This window comes from Osmerus mordax, chromosome 18 (genome assembly GCF_038355195.1).
Source record: "Osmerus mordax isolate fOsmMor3 chromosome 18, fOsmMor3.pri, whole genome shotgun sequence".
Taxonomy (NCBI): Eukaryota; Metazoa; Chordata; class Actinopteri; order Osmeriformes; family Osmeridae; genus Osmerus; species Osmerus mordax.
This window is the reverse complement of record NC_090067.1, coordinates 2,657,559-2,676,372: the sequence shown is the minus strand read 5'-3', so window position 1 is coordinate 2,676,372 and position 18,814 is coordinate 2,657,559. Positions and strand designations below refer to the sequence as shown.

Here is an 18,814-nt window from a genome sequence, read left to right as displayed (position 1 = left end):
ACACACACACACACACACACACACACACACACACACACACACACACACACACACACACACACACACACACACACACACACACACACACACACACACACACACACACACACACACACACACACACACACACACACACACACACACACACACACACACACACACACACACACTCCAAAAAGACTCCAGATCCCAGGATAGTTTTGATTTTCCTTTACTGACGTGGTGACATCATAACATTAAATACATACAAAGCAAAAATAGGTGGCGGCAATTAAGACTTGGCGATAAGTGGGTGTGGTCTAGTGTTGCAGTAAGCCCCTCCCCCTCCCATAAAGCCCCTCCCCTAAAGCTACTAATAAGGCCCAGCTGCCTTCCTCCTCAAGTGTGCACTTGTCCACTTTCTGTTGAAAAGTGCAGGATCGCGGTTTGCATCCTTCCTGTGCTGGTGTACACTTTACAGTGTACTAGATCTGCTATACACTTCATTTGACAGTAAAGGTCCACAATTGCATCTTTATAACTGCTACAATCCTTCAACAACGACAATAATCACAAACACCCACAACAGAGCCTAGTGACTGAGCTAGCTGTCCTCATAACACCTCCCAGATCTCCGCTCTCTCGCATATTTACTAGGTAACTGACCGCTGCGCTTCCTCTGCTCGTCACACGGGGGCGAAAGATCACCTTCCAGGACCCAACACCCCTTCAGCATGTACCCCCCTATGCATTATCAAAGTACTGTAGCATATTGATGTACTTTAGCATATTAAAATCCACTTGCAGATCATTTTTATGTGTTAAAATACTCTCCTCCCCCCCCCCCCCGGTAATTAAGATGTGTTAAAGCACTTTAGCAGGGCACTGGATGCATCCCTCAGGTGGTGGTGGAGGGGGGTGGTAGGGGTGAGGGTTGGAGGGGGGAGGCAGGAATGTTGACATAGTAGATCCCTCCTGGACAGGACGGCTCCTGTTCTTAAACCCTGACTGGACCTGGGCAGTCCTGACTGAAACGAGCCAGACAGAACTGATGGACTAGGACCTCGAGGGTGGAGCGGGATAGAGGGGGTGGGGAGGGATGGGGGTAGAGTGGGGGGAGGTAGAGAGAGGGTGAGATTTGTTGTGCTCCAATATTTAACCAAACAGGCGTTAGCGTCTCCACCTTCTTAGCACTCGTGTGAGCAGAGGCATCCAGGCCCCAGGAGAGGGTGACATCAGATCCAGGTTCCAGCACCGCCATCCTGGCTCACATCCCCCCGGTCTCTCCCTCACACCTCCAGCACTCAGTCTCCTGAAGCCTCACGTACACCCAGCTAGGCTGGTGACAGACTGACTGCCTGGTTACTGACTGCCTGGTTACCAACTGCCTGGTCATAGACTACCTGGTTACAGACTGACTGCATAGTGACAGACTGACTGCATAGTGACAGACTGACTGCCTGGTAACAGACTAACTGGTGGCAGACGGCCTGGTTACAGACTGGTTGCTGGGCAGGAAAGGACAGGACTGAGCATGCCTGGGCGGGGCTGGACAGGAGGGGGCCGTGGGGAACAGGGTGAGGCGGAGGGGTGAGGAGGGAGGGGTCAGGATGAGGGGTGAGGAGGTCTATAGTATGACACAGTCCGAGTCCTTCTCTCGTCTTCTCGATCCTCCCTGTTGACCCGAAGCTTGACCTCTGACCTGGAAGGAAAACAAACAAACCGTGTTGACACCAGTGACAGCATGGTGGCGGACTGGTGCTTGTCTAGTGTGCGTGTCAGGGAGGTGACTGTGCTGGGCAGAGACACGTCTCTACCTGCTGTGTGTGGGGCTGGGAGGGGCCCTGTTGTTGCTGCTGCTGCTGCTGCTGCTGTTGGTACTCCTCCTCCTGCAGCTGGCGAGCTAGCTCCAGGTCACTGAGGGGCCCCGGGGCCTCTCCCTGGGCCTGCTGGAGAGACATGGCTACCAGGTAGTCCTGGACACGCACACACACACACACACACAAACAGGGAGGCACACACACACGCACAAACCGACACGCAGACACACACAAGCATACAAACAGGCAAGGACACACACACAGACACACAAAGTGGCATGCACGCACGCACAGAAATGCACACACACACACAAAGAGAACCAAAGAACAAAGACTGGTGTTATTGTCCTTCTCCTTTTCACTGCTGTTCCATTAGCATTAGCATCACTGTAGCCTGTAGCCTGACCTGGTCTATCTGCCTCTGCTGCTGCTGCGGGCTGGGCAGGGAGACGGGCGGGGCCAGGGGCCGCTGGGGGGGGTGGCAGAGGCGGAAGTCTGAGTCGCAGAAGTTCCCGTCCCCCTCCACGTTGTGTAGGCTCTCCCACACCAGCCCCTCCTCCTGCAGGAAGCCCTGGTCCGTCACCAGCAGGTACAGGTGACCCTGGGGGGCAGGGGGGCAGGGGTCAGGGGGGCTGACGCACAAACACGCACACCAGGAACATACACCGCTACACACACCTTGTGCTTGATCATGGTGCTGAAGTGGTTGTTCCTGAAGAAGACGGAGATCTCTCCCTCGGAGGCGGTGGCGTTGAGCTCACACAGGCCGTGGTACGACAGCTGGGTGGCCGTGGACTCCAGGAACTGCTCCGACACCAGACCTGGGGACACAGGGTCACAGTGGCGGTCAGGGGTCACGGTGGGGTCAGGGTAGAGTCAGCGGTGGCGTCAGGATTAGGGTCAGAAGGATTTGGGTCAGGACAGGGTCCAAAGGTGAAAGGTCACCTTCACTGACGCGGCTACTGTCTGTTGAGTGTTTGTAGTCGATGATCTTCTCCACCAGCTGGTTATAGCTCAGCTTCCCCACAGCTGACACCATCTCTGGACTCTGAGGAGGGACAAGAAGAAACAATATTATCCCTCTAGACGACATTTACTGTGAAAAGACAAGAAAGGACTAAATGGGAAAATACTTTTAGTGGGACTTTTATTGTGGAAATCCCTCAGGAGGACTCTTATTGTGAAAGCTCATACCTGTGGGTCAACCAACCAGCCGTGGTACAGTGGGATGTTGAGCAAGTCAAACACAATGCATTCTGGGGTGTACTCGAAGTCAGTAACGCCTGTGAAACGCACGTTGACATCCAGACCTGTTGACAGTTTGGGAAGGACTGCCATGGCATCACTCATGTTCTGGAACACACACACCCCAGGTTAACACACACACACACCCCAGGGCACACACACACACAGACGTTATTAGAGCATGCACATACTTCATAAGGATAAGTGGATTTATGTTGGTAGTGCACAGGGAGTAGGTGGGTAACACTGCTAAGTTTGAAAATACCGGAAATACTGTTTGTCTCATCACCTTCACCCTCACAATTTCTACCTCTCTTTCTCTCCCGCTCCTCCATTTCTATATATATCCCTCTCTCCTCCCCTCTTCTCTTTCTCAACCTCTCCTTCTCTCGTGTCTCCTAACGTCTCTCTTCTCCCCTTCTCTTGCCACCCTTTCTGACCTTCTCTCTTTCTCTCACCCCCCTTCTCTCTCTCCCTCTGGTTGATTCCAGTCCTATTAACAGCCGAGTAAACAGCCGCTGGTCTGAGTGTTTATGTGTTAAATACCTGCTGGAAGTTCAGCTCCATGCCTTCTGCCTTCTCTCTGGGCTTGACAGATAACACACATTCTCCTGTCACACACACACAAACACAAATACAGAAATTAAGCATTAACCTCAAAAGGCACACTAACCCCAGTCAGGAATGTGGACTCTTTATCTCCCAGCTGTTGCTGGGAGATAAAGACGTTTAGTATCAAAAGTGTGTGTTTAATGCACACAAGGAATGTTTCCTTCGGCTGTGTCAACCATGACAGTACTGAGCATCCTGCAGCCTAACCCCAGAGTGAGTCAGAGCCAAGACAACACACTCCTTCTACTGTTACAGAGACCACATGGGGGTCAAGACAACCCAGGCCTCCATCTCTGCTCCCTCACCTAGGTGGGCCATCAGGTCTTCTGTGGTGATTACTTCTGTCTGGGCAGGCAGCTTTGCCTGGGAACAGAGCACAGAACACGTCAATCCGAGGATAGAGGGGTGTTGATTCAAGCTATGTTCCAAACCCAAACCACTAACCTCACAGCTTAAATAACTATCTGATAACACTTAGTTTGGGCCAGTCTAATATTATCATATTAGTATATTACTATAGTGATACTAGTGATGTTTACATATGCTAAGGATAAGGTGAAAATGTTAGTGAGAATACATAATAAAGCATGCATTAAAAAAGTGTGGTAATGCTAATGTTTGATTGTGCTAACAGTAATGCCTGATAAGTGCATGACGATGTGTGATAATGTATTCTACTGATAATGTGTCTGATAATGGTAGCATGCTAATGTTAACGATAATCTGTGATGTGTCTGATAATTGTAGCAAGTGTTAATGCCAACTATAATCTGTGATAATGTGTCTGATAATGGTAGCATGCTAATGTTAACGATAATCTGTGATGTGTCTGATAATTGTAGCAAGTGCTAATGCTAACTATAATCTGTGATAATGTGTCTGATAATTGTGGCGAGCACTAATGCTAACGCTAGTGAGCATACCTTCCACCTGAGGAACAGGGTATTCATGATGGCCAGCAGGGGGCAGGGCCCGTTCTCGCTCTGCGTGATGATGGGCGTCTTTTTCTCCTTCCACGTGATCCACTTCACAAAATAGTAGGCAGGCGCCACAGGCTCGGGCTCTGGAGCAGCTGTGGCACCCCCTGTGGCCAGTGGGGGAACTGCAGGGGTGGAGGTGAACCCAGGTCCAGCCCCCGTCAGGGCTTCTTCCTCCCCCAGGCAGGGAGCGTCTGCGGAGGGGGAGCGCCCCTCCACGCCCAGGGCTGAGTAGGAGGAGGACAGGGGTTCGTCCAGGGAGTTCCCAGGGGTGATGTCCGAGAGCTCCAGGCTAGGGATGGAGAAGGAGGCGGAGTCGGAGGACGGGCCCAGGTCCTGTGAGCCCCCAAGCGTGGTCTGGGACTGGGAGCGCTCCTCCACCCCCTTCCTCTCTTCCTCCTGGGGTGCACCGTTTTCAGACACGGGAGTTGTTGTTTCCTTGGCTGGAGTGGGAGTTGTAGTTTCCTGGGCTGGAGTTGTAGTTTCCCTAGGTTTACCCGGGCCCTCCGCCTCCACCAGAGGGGTTTTAGAGGCCGGGGGCAGTTTGACTGGGTTTTCGTAACCCGGGAGATCCACCAAGGAGGTGGAGTCTTCCGTCGCTGTGGAGACTGCTGGTGGAAGGCTTCCGTCTTTGGCCTTGGTGGATGCCAGGGGAAGGTCCTCTCTGCACACGCTCAGTAACTCCCCACCCACTCCATCACTGCTGGCGTCTGACATCCTGACCGTAGCACTTTGTTGTCCAGAGATTAAAAAGTAAGGCCAAGTCGGCTTCAAAGACTACCCTCTGAGAGCTAATAAAAAGCTGCAAAAACACACAAACTACACGTCTCTCTGAGCCCTTTACACGAGGGTAGTGGCGTTTGGGAGGTGACCTGGCAGTGTCGGACAGGGTTTTTACCTTGAGGGAGCGCTGTTTCTGTCACTGCTGCATTCCTGAGGAGCTCCCTTGTTTGGCAGAGCGAGGGCAGGGGGGAGCGACTTTACTTTCGCTACTTCTGGGAGTCACATTAGACAGAGGCTTGTACAAAGGACCTAATACAAAGGCCCATTTGATCTCAAGTCAAGTTTGGGATTCCAGGTGACAGAGCTCTCTTTTTGACAGAGAGACAATATTCACTGCAAATACAAAACCAGGTTTGTGACAGAAAAAAGTAGATATTCCAGAAATATTATCACAAAATATCAGCCTTCAACGAGACAAGGCAGCCTTTCCCTGTTCATGATACAGGAAGAAGGTAGGTAGGTTTGACTATGCTTAAAGCTCCCAGTCAAATAATATCGTTCAGTAACTTCAGGCAACAGAACAACCAAAGTGAACAACCACAAACATGGAATCGGACAAATGTTGTTTGACCTTAGTCTCTTGCCAACTACACAGTATCTTCTGTTCAGAATCAAATAACGCCTCAGATGAATGTTAGATAGTGTCTGAGTTTGTTTCGTCAACGCACAGGTCACCGTACAGTGGCAGTTAGTCAGACTCCTCCTCCCTTGGTTTCTACTTCGTGACAGTGATGACTATGTAGGATTTCAGCAGGTTGCTCAGTGTTGAATGGTTAGGCTGAATTCTGCTTTGTCCGAAGGTGAGAGCTAACTAACAAGAACGTACTTGTTGTGCGTGACCATATTCGGTGATAACAGACCTGCAATGAAAGGCACAACAAATTCAACAATGTAAAATTTACAAAAACGTGATTCTTACTGGTGATTACAGCTAGAGGTTACAATCCATGAACTAATTTCAATTATAAATTCAACGCCAGATCGTAGATATACATTTGCTTGACAAAACTACTGTAACAACAACATATAGCTAAAAATGAGTGCTACACAATGTTCATGTAAACCATCCCGATGAAGCCAAACCTTACTAAAGAAACATGATGTTCCAACATTACTGATTAAGCAACTGCTGGCAAGCTACCTCCCTGACTCAATAGTTTACACTAGCTGGTACTGATACTAGCTGGTAGTGCCTTACTCCGAGTAGCCTGATGCAGTTAGGCTAGGTAGAGCTAGCTAGCTCCAGCTTCTGGGCTAGCCCGCTAGCTTATCGCTGATGCTAGAGAGAAAACAACTCACCATAAAGCCACTTCCGACACCGCAAATTACCCACTTGTTTGAAAACTCGCCTTGCTGTTTGCTAGGTTCATCAAGAATAACATACGCTCAAAAAAAAGGATCGGACTAACTAGTCCACGTTTTCAAGCTTCGCTGACAGTCAGATGACCATGCTATTTACATTCCTCGTTCGTAACATCAAATGCGTGTACTCCACATCCGGAAACCACGGTGGGTAAACAATGATGTCACGACGTTTAACGGCCACTGCAAATGAGCGTGCACGTCAAGTCGTGATTACACTCATCCGATGGCTTTGAATCTACAACAGGGTTGGTTTTACGGACGCGACCGGTGCAGCTACGAGTAGATTGTTTTGGGGATCAGTGGTTGGGACAATCTTGGTGGAATATTCACCGGAGGGTGAACACGCCCACTTTTCACACATGATAGCTACAACAGCACCGCAAATGACTCCGTCCCCCTCACCCTCTTCTCTCTCCCATCTTTCACCCCGTTAGATATCTGTCAAGTTACTGCAGAGGACACTCGCAGACAATAAAACTGTTATTCTGAATATCCCAACCGTGTCCTGCTCAGGCGAAAATGGAGGAGTTTCTACAGAGTTGCAGTGCTGCGTTGAAGGTAAGGAGAGATGAAACATCAACACTTTGACAAGACTCGAATTGTACAGGAATCTTATATGACTTTAGCACTAGAAGGAGTACACTTAACACCGCGAGCGAGGGCTGTCTGTCACGCGCCAGCCTTGGTGGGTTGCAAACACAAACTGAGAAGCCACAGTGGACGTGCGCATGCATTGTGCAATCTTCGAAAATAATCCTATGTATCCTTTTTTGCAGAGTATATCTATGAAACTCATCTTACATATTAGTTTTCTTACTTGTGTGCACTTGAAAGGGAATACTTATAAAGCATGTTATAATGAATGTAGCATGGCTCTAGCTTAATGCTTATGGCAACATCGGACTTGGAGCGCGCAGAAGTGCACACTTAAGGGAGAAGTCAGCGCGAGGAACTGGGACACAGTAGTTGTCTTTTACCGCAGCTAATTGGGGGGGGGGGGGGGGGTTGGTAGGATGCAGAGAAATGCAGGGAGAATGTCTCTGTGTGTGTGTGTGTGTGTGTGTGTGAGAGAGAGAGAGAGAGAGAGAGAGAGCAAGAAAGTAAGTGTGTGTGCTTGTGTGAGTGTCTGCGTGTGTCTGTGTGTGCATTCAAGCATGCCCACCAACAATCCTTAGGAAATTGCACGCAGCCTTGTAACAGTTGCCTGGGCCTCTCATGCTGTCTATACATTTCACTGCACTCCCCTTTACATCAGGGTCATGTGACTCAACACAGGCCTTGGGTGTTAATTATGTCACGTGGTAGGACTGTTAGATCTGAGAGACAGAATGAGAGTGAGACAGAGAAGGAGAGAGAGCGGCATGCAGGGGCAAAAGCCTCTTCCAAAGCTCTTGACATTTCATGGCATTTATACACATCCAACTCATCGAATTCTATTCCACCATGATGCATCCTCCATCCTTCCTGTCTTGGCAAGGGTGCAAGGTGTCTCCTACAAGGATGCATCCTTCGGGAGTGAAGCTCTGCCAGCCTCCCTCTCTCTCCCAGGCAGGCGGGCGGGCAGGCGGGCAGGCAGGCAGGCAGACAGGCAGGCAGGCAGGCAGACAGGCAGGGATGCAGACCCAAGCCTTGGCTTCCAGGATCCTGTGGTCCTACAGCCTGATAGCCTGGTGGTCTGCTGGCTTGTTTGCCTGGATACTAGATTGATGTGGGTATGGGAATAGTGGGAGAGCATTTGTCTACATTTTCCTGCAAAGCAAGACTTCCAATGTTCCAATCCCCCCTTAATGTCTCATTGGATTAAAGCGTTTGTTAAGTTAACAAATTATTATTACATTGCATTATTATTTGTAGTACTGTGTCTATGGGACGACTTCAGAACAATACTATTGCGCTATAGTACCTGCTGTTTAGGTCACCTCTAGTAAAAAAACTGCTTTATGAAGCCTTAATGGAGCTCAATGAAGTCTTTAGCACAGCATTACAAAGGCCGCAGACTGGCCTTTATGGCAGCTCTGTGAAGTGTATAGGACAGCACCACACAGCTCTGTGAAGTGTATAGGACAGCACCACACAGCTCTGTGAAGTGTATAGGACAGCACCACACAGCTCTGTGAAGTGTATAGGACAGCACCACACAGCTCTGTGAAGGTCTATAAAGGTCAGGGTTCAAAAGCAGGTTTCTGGTTTCACCGTTTTTTTTTCCGGTCTACAGCCGTGGCCAAAAGTATTGGGAGCGACATACATTTTGTGTTTGCAAAGCCTGCTGGGCCTTGGCATAAAATGACTGCTAACATAATTTCAGTAAGTCATATCATCAGCACAGGGGAAAGTGTGAACTAGTTCTAGCCAGGTGAAATCACTCTATCATTCTGATTGGATTTTAAGAGCAGATTGACTGCTGTAAAAGAGGGGACTATTTGTATATATAGAACATTTTCGCCCCCAAAAAGTTTTTATTTTATTTTTTATGTGCCTTATTGTATTCCAGTGTTCTATAGAAACATGTGAAAACATTTTCCTCAAATACTGAACCAGCAAACTTTGCAAAACACAACATTTGTCATTGCCAAAACTTATGGCCACGACTGTAGTCACTCTGTATAACCTCCAACTGTGAATTGAAAACAGACCAAATTCAGTCACTCGTTCTCTAATGATATGTACCTACTGTATCTACCTAAATACTGTCTGTGCCAGACTGGTAAACACTACCAGTCTGGGCTGTTTTGAAAGCCCCTAACTTTCCTGAGTCATTCAGGATGATACAGCACTTTGTTGTTGTTGAGATGTGAAGTGCTGTTTGCCCACTGGGAAGGCTCTGTACCTCTCCCCCCGCTGAGAGCTTTTAGCACTTAGACCATGGGGGGACAGGTGGGCTAAGTGCTGGTCTCACAAGCATAGCACTCAACTGAACAAATTCTTGTTATCCCTCCCTCCTAAACTGGGATTTACTTTTTGATAGGTCTTAAATGAAATTCTGTATTACACTTCCTGTCATTGCTCATGCAGGTTTGCAGGCCCCGTTTCAATACTGTAGAAAATCCTTCTTTCCTTCTTTCCTTCCTTCCTTCTTTCCTTCCTTCCTTCCTTCCTTCCTTCCTTCCTTCCTTCCTTCCTTCCTTCCTTCCTTCCTTCCTTCCTTCCTTCTTTCCTTCCTTCCTTCCTTCCTTCCTTCCTTCCTTCCTTCCTTCCTTCCTTCCTTCTTTCCTTCCTTACTTCTTTACTTCCTTCCTTCCCTCCTGACTAGCTACTGTCTGTCTGTCTGTCTGTCTGGCTTTCATCAGATGTTTCTGTGTGTTCCCTTATAAACCACTTGCATGTGTCTGGGTCATCACACACAGACAGCGGGTCTCTGTGTCTTCCTGGCCAGTCTCAATTTAGCCGCTACTGTTCTGCGTTAAGAGCTTTCTTGCATGGACGACCACTGCTGATGTTTATCTGCAGGTTGCCCTTGACAACGGGAGCGCGCTAACTTGTTGTCTTATCGGCAGGGCGAGTCTCCAGCCCAGCGGGCGGAAGACCGTCGTTCATTCCCCCCCCCGACTATCTCCGGATCCAAATAAGGATATTAGGGACAGGAGAGATTTACTGTTGTCCTCCTCCTCTCCTCTCCTCCCCCCTCCTCCCCTTCTCCTCTCCTCCTTTACTCTAAATCCCCACCTCCCATCCTCTTTGGCTGTTCGAGCACCCTCACATCCGTCCATCTGTCCACTCATCCATGTATCTGTCCATCCATCCAGAGAGGGGTGAGACACAGAAAGGGCAGGGCTGAGTTTACATCGACCAGATAGAAGATGACTATAAGAGGCACTTAGAGAGAAAGAAGTATAGCGAGAGGGAGGAACAGATCGAGAAAAGGTTTGAGAGAGAGCAGAGAACAAAGGAGAGATAGAGAAAGAGAGAGAGAGAAAACCTAAGAGGAGAAGCGCGTCTTGTGTAAGTAGGATCATTGTTTCAGCGTGAGCGTTTCACCTGAGGGGTTGCAGAACCCAGAAGAGAGGTCTTCTAGATGTCTAGTACTCGAGCTTAACTCAAAGGTGCCATGGCTGTAACACGGACATGCCCTCTACACAGTCCCCTCCTGTACAAGAAGAGGTGAGGGAGATCCCTCCCTCCTCCTCTCCTCCATGTCCCATTTTCATATTCCCTCCTCAGCCATCCCTCCACTCTCCCACCAGCCCAGTTCACATGCAGCCAAGCTATTTCTGTATGTTTGTATGTTTGTCCTTGTCCCTTAAAATGGCCACAGTAGTATAGTACCGTAGAATATTCTAGCTGTGAGAATACTATACAATCCAACAGAAAGAGTACTACAATCATACTCCAGCTGAAATTGTACTACATTAGTATACACTTCAGCTGTGAGAGTACTACAATCATACTCCAGCTGTTAAGAACCACAGTGTAGTATATCCAACAGAGAGAGATCCGCCTGTCAGTTGAACTTACACTTCAGAGTTAATTATAGCCTAGCAAGCCCGCGACTCTCTCTCTCTCTCTCTCTCTCTCTCTCTCTCTCTCTCTCTCTCTCTCTCTCTCTCTCTCTCTCTCTCTCTCTCTCTGTCGTTCTCCCTCCTTCTCTCTATGTCCCTCATGATCTTTCTCTGTTGCTTGTTCTGTCCATTATTCCCCCCCCTGTCCCTCCATCCCTTTCCTCCCTCCCCTCATCTCTCCTTTTCCCTTCCTTATTATTCCCTCGCTCGTCTTATTGCTCTCGTCCTTCTCCCCTCCCTGGCTCCCCTTCCCTCCGTCATGCCTCACCAGGATCTGCTGGCTGCTAAGGCTGATGGGAGGTGACAGGGATGCTGGGACATGGGGGAGGAGAGAGTGGGAGGAGAAGAGAGGAGAGGAGAGCAGGGTGGAAATGAGAGGAGATGAGAAATAAATATAGAGGTTTATAGCCTTCCTGGTCAGCATTAACTAAGTAGTGTAGGTTAATCACAGTCGGGCTATGACCGGGTCTAGCCTGGTTTGGTTTATCATCTTTTCTTCTTGTGTTCCCTTTTACCTTCTCCCTTCCTTTTTACCACTCCCAACCCTGCTGTCTCTCCTCTAAACACCCTCCGTCCCTCCTCCCTATCTCATCTTCATCCTACCTCTCTCTTTCCTCCCTCCCCTCGTCTTCCTCCCTCCGTCCCTCCTCCTTCCCTCCCTCCTTCTCCTGCAGGGCAGTTCTCAGGACGGCTCTGCTGGGATCCACGTTGTCCTTGGCAGCGAGTCATGTGACCTGGACTCCATGGTGTCATCGCTGGCCTACGCCTACTTCCTGTTCCGTGTAAGACCGCTCCCTCCCTCGAACCTCAAGGTTCAGCCAATCACTGCTTCTCAACCCCCAGTTTCAGTCCATCGTCTCTTTTGGACAAAAAGTTCAAACTTTAAAATGGGCAACAAGCTGTGGTAAATTCTACACTCTGTCTGGGTGTGTCTTTAATTCCAAAGATTACATTAAATTAAATTGAGACTGTGTGCCACTGTGTGTGTGTGTGTGTGTGTGTGTATATCTGTCTGTGTGTCTGTCTCTGGTATGCTGTGGGATGTGATAATGTAGACCTATAAATAGTGGCTGTGGTTCACAGAAGGTCAGTGTTCGGAAATGCTGTGCTCCAAACCATCTAGTCAGCTCTCACAGAACAACACACTGGCCTGGTCCCAAACCCAACAGTCTAGCTGTCTACACTGTTCTGGCCTCAACCCAAACTCAACAGTCCAGCTATCTACACGGCCTGGTCCCAAACCCAACAGTCCAGCTATCTACACGGCCTGGTCCCAAACCCAACAGTCCAGCTATCTACACGGCCTGGTCCCAAACCCAACAGTCTAGCTATCTACACGGCCTGGTCCCAAACCCAACAGTCTACAACTTTCAACTTTATTTGTCCTTCAAAAGGAAATTAGTGTGCAGCAGGGGTCAGAAACACATACACAAACACAGAACAGCATCGCCAAATGCCAACAACATTACACACTACACAGTCTAGCCAACCTTTTGCTGCTTCCCTTGTCTAGATGGCAGGAGAGGGTACAAGGGACGTGTCATTGCGGTCATATACCACAGTGACAACAAAATCAACTTCATGCCCTTTCTCTCCCTCTCTCCCTCTTCATCTCACATTCCCCCTTTCTCTCTCCCTTTCTGTCCCTCACCCCTCTCCCCTTTCTCTCTTCTCTCTCTTCATCTCCCTTTCCACCCTTTCTCTCTCTCCTTCCTTCTCTTTCTAACCCCCTCGCTCTCCCTCTCTTTTTCTTCATCGCCTTATCGACCCAGTCGTCCTCCACCAGTCTTGGCTAGTCTGCTCTTCTTCTCTGCTCATGAAATATTCACACAGCGTCAGATACCCTAGACCCCCACAGGGGAGGGGGAACGACAGACAGGTCGACAGACAGAGAGACAGGTAGAGAGCAGACAGACAGAGAGAGAGACATAGATAGGCAGCGAGAGAGACAGGTAGACAGACAGTTGGCAGAGAGACAGTTGTCCTGTCTACAGCACCTTGATATCAAACCTTTCCTTCATCACCTTTCTTTTACACGTCAACAAACTTGACATCTTCTGTCGCCCCTGCCCCCCCCCCAGACCTCTCCCCGTCCCCATGGCACCCCCGTGGCCGTGATGAACATTCCGAGGGCGGAGTTTCCCCTGCGCTCGGACAGCATCCTCCTGCTCAGGGAGGTCGGAGTCTCACCGGACAGCTTGGTGTTCCGAGACCAGCTGGACCTGGCTCGTCTCCATGGAGACAAGCGCCTGACGCTCACGCTGGTGCACCACAACGTTCTCCCCAGGTCAGAGGTCACCAGTGGACCTAGTCTCTATCTCTCTCACTTCTATCCCTCTATGTCTCTCTCTTTCTATCTCTCACTCTCAGTATTCTTCCCTTCCTTTCGCTGTATCCCTCTCTCTTTCTCATCTGCATCTGTAGCACCTCAACTTCCTTTCTACCGTCTCTCCCCTGCCTCTCTCTCTCCTCTCTCTCCTCTCTCTTTCTCTCTCTTTCCTCTCTGTCTCTCTCTCTCTCTAACATACAGTATTTCCTCTTTCTCTCTCTTCCTTCTCTTTTCTCTCGCTCCCTCTCTCTCCAGGGCTGACAGGGATCTGGAGGCAGCCGTAGTCGAGGTTATCGACCACCACCACCTGGAGCGGACGCCCTCCACTTCCTGTCGGGTCGCCGTGGAGACGGTGGCTTCCTGCGCTACCTTGGTGACGGAGCGGATCCAGCTGCGAGCACCGGAGCTTCTGGAGCCCCCGCTGGCTCTGCTGCTGTACGGTGAGGACGGAACTCATCAGCTGTCCCTAACGAGCGTTCAGATGGCGGATGTTGCCTGGCAACCAAAGAGCTCCGGAGACCAATAGGCGCAATGCAGCAATGGAAGCCTCCATCAAGCTCCATGGAAACCAGCCGCTCATTGTTTTAATCAAATCCGCATCCTGGGGCTTCGGATGAAATTAGGGATGAATCTGTTCATCACCAATGACAAAAGTTGTGAACTGCATTTCCCATGATGCACTGGGACTGTGTGCTTCCAGGTGCCATCCTGCTGGACTGTGTGAACATGGCGCCCGCGGCCGGCCAGGTGACGGCCAGGGACAGCCAGGCGGCTTGTTACCTGGAGACGCGCTTCCTAGACTTGCCACCGAGGAGCGCTCTCTTCCAGTCCCTGCAGAGCGCCAGGGCTGACCTCTCAGGTGAAGACGACCAGAGTGCTGGTGCCTGGGATGCAGAGCCATGGAAAGAGACCCCTCTATGGGACTCTATGGCTCTGCTGGGATGTGGTTGTGGTTGTTATCACTAATAGGTCTCACACAAACTGTTGAGCTGAAACTCAACTCAAAACTCTATCCTCAAACTATAACTACTGTGTGTGTGTGTGTGTGTGTGTGTGTGTGTGTGTGTGTGTGTGTGTGTGTGTGTGTGTGTGTGTGTGTGTGTGTGTGTGTGTGTGTGTGTGTGTGTGTGTATGTGTGAGTATGTAGGTGTGTTTGGTCTGGCTAGCTCTGAGTGCGGATGTGTTGCCAGTCTTATGTATTCAGCCTGTAGCTGTATCACTGAGTATGTTTGTGTTTGTGTGTGTGTTGCAGGTCTGTCTACAGAGCAGATACTGATGAAGGATATGAAGAAGATCTCAGGGGAGGACCTGAATCTGGCCATCAGCACCGTCTACATGACCCTGGATGTATGTAACTTCCTGCTTCCTGTCTCTACAGGAAGTTAGACCCGGTCCATTCTCCCGTCCTAGATCCATCAGCATTTACCAGCCAGTATTCACATATATGTCCTACACATCTTACATTTATGTTGTTGTTTATTGTTATTCACTCTTCGTTATTGTTTACTCCTGTTTACTGATGTAAACTTCAATTTGTTGTTGTGTTACCTTAGATGTTCCTTCAGAGGAGGAGCCTACAGCAGGAGCTGTGTGAGTTTTGCCACAAGCATCGCCTGGGCGCACTGGTCGCCATGACAATCTCCTTCCGTGAGGGCAGCAGCGAGCCGTGTCGCCAGCTGGCCGTGTACAGCGCCAGCACCCTCTACAGGGAGGAGGTGGGTACTGCAGTCTGCCTGTTCTGCCTGTAGGTCTTTCCTGTGGGAGTCTTTCCTTTGGAAAAATGATGTCAAACCTAGACTTTGTTCTTAGTGTTTCTTGTAGACGAGGTTGTGAGAGTTTGCTGTTCTTGGTTGTGAGGGTTTGCTGTTCTAGGTTGTGAGGGTTTGCTGTTCTAGGTTTTGTGTATTTGTTGTTTTATGTTACTGCTGTGTCTGTGTTCCTCAGGTGAGCCAAGCCTTGGAGCACGCCCACTCCCTGTCGCTCAGCCTATCACCAGTTAGCAGCCCTTATAAGGATGTAAAAGCCTATCACCAGGGAAACACCTTGGCCTCCCGTAAGAAGCTCCTCCCCTTCCTCAGAAACTTCCTGCGTGAGTGGGACAGAAGGCAGGTGCATTATGGGGAGGTGGGGGAGGACCTCGACGACAACTTCGACCAATCGTTGTCCCCGGTCATGGACGGGGAGCCCCGCCCCCGGGTCTACTCCACCTCCCGACACCACCGGCGCCGGCTGCAGGGAGCAGAGGATTGTGGGACGGAGGAGGAGCTGGGGGTCCCGCCCACGCCCGTGAACAGCCTGGCGGAGGGGTGCCCCCTGGATGGGGGGCTGGGACGCCTGAACCACGACGCCATCTTGGAAAGGTTCAGTCAACTGGGGCGGGGGGACGAGGAGGAGCAATCTTGATCTAAAACGTGGCCGTTTGTATCTGACTATTGTCAGGTAACTGGGAGTCTGTGACTGGGATGCTGACTCTTGTGAACAGGAGCAGGAACTAGGCCTTGTCGAGGGATTTGAAGGTGTTCCTCTTTGCTACCTTAACAGAGATGTTCTCTGTTGGATCCATCCATGCAAGGGTTCATCTTCACTCTCCATCTCTCCATGAGACACACAGAAGTGCTGGGGCATGGGGGGTTCCTCTGGAGAGAACAAAAGATGGAGGGAGGTAGAGGAAGAGAGAGAAAGGGAGGGAAGGAGAAAGTTAGGAGATATTTTGCTGACTTATGCATAAAGTTTTTTGCTTTTTTGCAAGTTGAATCTGTTGATTCTGTTCATGTTTTTTATAGTAGTTTTTTTACTCCCAAAGTGTCAATCCAAACACATATGTTTTGTTGAAGTGTTTCATGGGAGACTATCTTGCCTTCATCAGTTATCTTTTACGGTCACATACACAAACATGCACAGACACACACGTACACACTTTCTCTCTCACACACACACAAACACACACAAACACACGTTCTTAAAAGTTTTACCTGGATTTTTCTTTACAACCAGTGTCCCTCTTGCAGATTTAGAATTAATGTCTTAAGCCCAGTGTTATTCCTTAGGAACACTTCCTTAGCAACCTCTTCCCTCATAAAAGCCGTTGTCTTCGAACAGGTGTAACCATGAGACATGTCCTGAGTAAATAATGGATTAATGTTGCCATGTCCTTTCAGGCTTTGGTCCTTCCCATAATGCACGGCTGTTTTCCTGTCCCCTGTAAGACAACGAGGCTCCGCCTCCCTAAATCAGACTCTTTATACCTGCATAAGGCCCCTCCCCCCTTCATCATGCCCCGCCTTCCTGTATTAGGCCCTGCCTCCCCTGCATCAGGTCCCCCCCTTCCTTGTACTATGCCCCACCTTTCTGCACCAGACCCCAACTCCTTGTATCAGGCCTTGATATTAGGCCCATCAATCCTGATATTAGGCTCCCCATCATTATATCAGGCCCCACCTACTGAAATCAGGCCCCACCTTCTTATATTTGGCCCCGCCTCTCTGTATCAAGCCCCATTTCCTCATATTAAGCCCTGCCTCCTTATATTAGGCCCCACCTCCCCGTGCTTGCACCCCTGCCATCTCATGTTCCGCCCCGTCTCATGTCCCGCCCCCTGTCTCATGTCCCGCCCCCTGTCTCAGGTCCCGCCCCCTGTCTCATGTCCCACCCCCTGTCTCAGGTCCCACCCCCTGTCTCATGTCCCGCCCCCTGTCTCATGTCCCGCCCCATGTCTCATGTCCCGCCCCCTGTCTCAGGTCCCACCCCCTGTCTCATGTCCCGCCCCCTGTCTCATGTCCCGCCCCCTGTCTCAGGTCCCGCCCCCTGTCTCATGTCCCGCCCCCTGTCTCATGTCCCGCCCCCTGTCTCATGTCCCGCCCCATGTCTCAGGTCCCGCCCCCTGTCTCATGTCCCGCCCCCTGTCTCATGTCCCGCCCCCTGTCTCATGTCCTGCCCCCTGTCTCATGTCCTGCCCCATGTCTCAGGTCCCGCCCCCTGTCTTATGTCCCGCCCCCTGTCTCGTGTCCCGCCCCCTGTAGTATGCAATATGAGCAGTGCCTACAGTCTGCACAGCCACCTGTATGAAGAGTCTACAAGAAAATATGCAGTTCTAATTAAAGAAGGGTTTATAAAGTGTCTCTTGGTCTCTGTCTTTCTGTCATCTCTTTCTGTGGCGGATTCTAACCAACAACCAAACAGCTGGTTGGACAGTAAGCACCGTGTTCTGTGACCAGATACATATGTTAACTACACACACACGTCTTGGTTTTATGTGGGGATTTCTGTCAAAAGCCTTGAAAGAAAGGAAATTGGAAACGCCACCATAACCTCCTTGGCTTGGTGAGAATGGAATGTTCCAGAGGGCTGGAGGCTGTAGAGCTGGATGTGTTCTGATGACTCTGTCAGCAGCCAACGCCCCTCCAGTCCTGACCGCTGTGTGTCATTTCACACAGGGCGTGGCTTACCACGGTTCCAACTGTACACCGTGAGTGTGTGTGTTCTGGGGTGTGTTTTGCGAGCACTTGTTTACGTGTGTGTATCTGTATGTGTTTGTGTCTTGAGTATTGCGTCATGTATTGCGATTTGCATGTTATGTGTTATGTGTATGAGTGTGTGTGTGTGTCTGTGTCTGCCCATCCCCAGTCATGCCCCTGCTTGCTCTGTGATTTCATCCCAGGCAGAGAGCGGAGCTGTCAGACTGGCTGAGTGAGTGCGCTCCAAAGGTCCTAGTCTTCCTGGAGCTGTTTATAGGAGCAACACAACACTCACGTGACCATCAAGTTCCGCTACCATACTAAGACATGGACTAGAATGTTGCTGAGGACAACAGGAAGAAAGGTTTTCCCCACTTCCTGTCCAGAACAGGACCCCTGTGACACTATCCTCTTTGTCTGTCTTATCTGTCCTGACTCAGACAACACGACTTCTCAGACACACCTACCTGGCTGATAATTGCCCTGTGTGTGTATTTAGTGTGTGCGGTGTTGACTATTATGGTCTGGTTTATTTCCCATCCATAGGCTCAACAAAGCGCAGATAGAAGCATGTTTATAAATCATGTTTCCAAAGCGTGTTCCCAGACTACGTTCCCGGAGCGTGTTCTTTGAACATGTGAACACATGCAGGCCTCTCGCCCCCACCGTCCACCCCCCACCCACCACCCCCACCCCCTGGCAGCGCTTGTCCGGGCCGGGCCACGTTGCCGTGGTTACAGGGATAGGCCGGCGT

The 18,814-nt window shown here is 50.1% G+C and overlaps 2 protein-coding genes across 2 annotated transcripts; one reads left to right on the top strand and one right to left on the bottom strand.

The window, feature by feature from the left end:
- Nucleotides 1–214: 214 nt before the first annotated feature.
- Nucleotides 215–5,819, bottom strand: mindy1 (MINDY lysine 48 deubiquitinase 1). The gene is made up of 9 exons (XM_067256067.1): nucleotides 4,580–5,819; nucleotides 3,962–4,019; nucleotides 3,591–3,655; nucleotides 2,994–3,152; nucleotides 2,745–2,847; nucleotides 2,478–2,620; nucleotides 2,206–2,400; nucleotides 1,797–1,955; nucleotides 215–1,681 (listed from the first exon to the last, which is right to left on the bottom strand). The coding sequence occupies exons 1-9, from the start codon at nucleotides 5,348–5,350 to the stop codon at nucleotides 1,607–1,609; spliced, it is 1,728 nt and encodes a 575-aa protein (XP_067112168.1). The 5' UTR covers nucleotides 5,351–5,819; the 3' UTR covers nucleotides 215–1,606.
- Nucleotides 5,820–7,076: 1,257 nt separating this feature from the next.
- On the top strand, nucleotides 7,077–17,534 carry LOC136962167 (exopolyphosphatase PRUNE1-like). The gene is made up of 8 exons (XM_067255843.1): nucleotides 7,077–7,339; nucleotides 11,952–12,059; nucleotides 13,359–13,564; nucleotides 13,862–14,046; nucleotides 14,307–14,465; nucleotides 14,859–14,953; nucleotides 15,160–15,321; nucleotides 15,551–17,534. Exons 1-8 carry the CDS (start codon nucleotides 7,301–7,303, stop codon nucleotides 16,007–16,009), a joined length of 1,413 nt encoding a protein of 470 aa, XP_067111944.1. The 5' UTR covers nucleotides 7,077–7,300; the 3' UTR covers nucleotides 16,010–17,534.
- Nucleotides 17,535–18,814: the final 1,280 nt, after the last annotated feature.

Coding starts and splice junctions, on each gene's coding strand:
- mindy1 (XM_067256067.1), bottom strand. CDS start 5,350: ATGTCAGACGCCAGCAGTGATGGAGTGGGTGGGGAGTTACTGAGCGTG. Junction 3,153..3,590: donor TGGAGCTGAACTTCCAGCAG/GTATTTAACACA, acceptor TGTGTGTTCCAG/AACATGAGTGATGCCATGGC. Junction 2,621..2,744: donor CAGTAGCCGCGTCAGTGAAG/GTGACCTTTCAC, acceptor CTGTGTCCCCAG/GTCTGGTGTCGGAGCAGTTC.
- LOC136962167 (XM_067255843.1), top strand. CDS start 7,301: ATGGAGGAGTTTCTACAGAGTTGCAGTGCTGCGTTGAAG. Junction 14,466..14,858: donor CGCCAGGGCTGACCTCTCAG/GTGAAGACGACC, acceptor TGTGTGTTGCAG/GTCTGTCTACAGAGCAGATA. Junction 15,322..15,550: donor GCACCCTCTACAGGGAGGAG/GTGGGTACTGCA, acceptor TGTGTTCCTCAG/GTGAGCCAAGCCTTGGAGCA.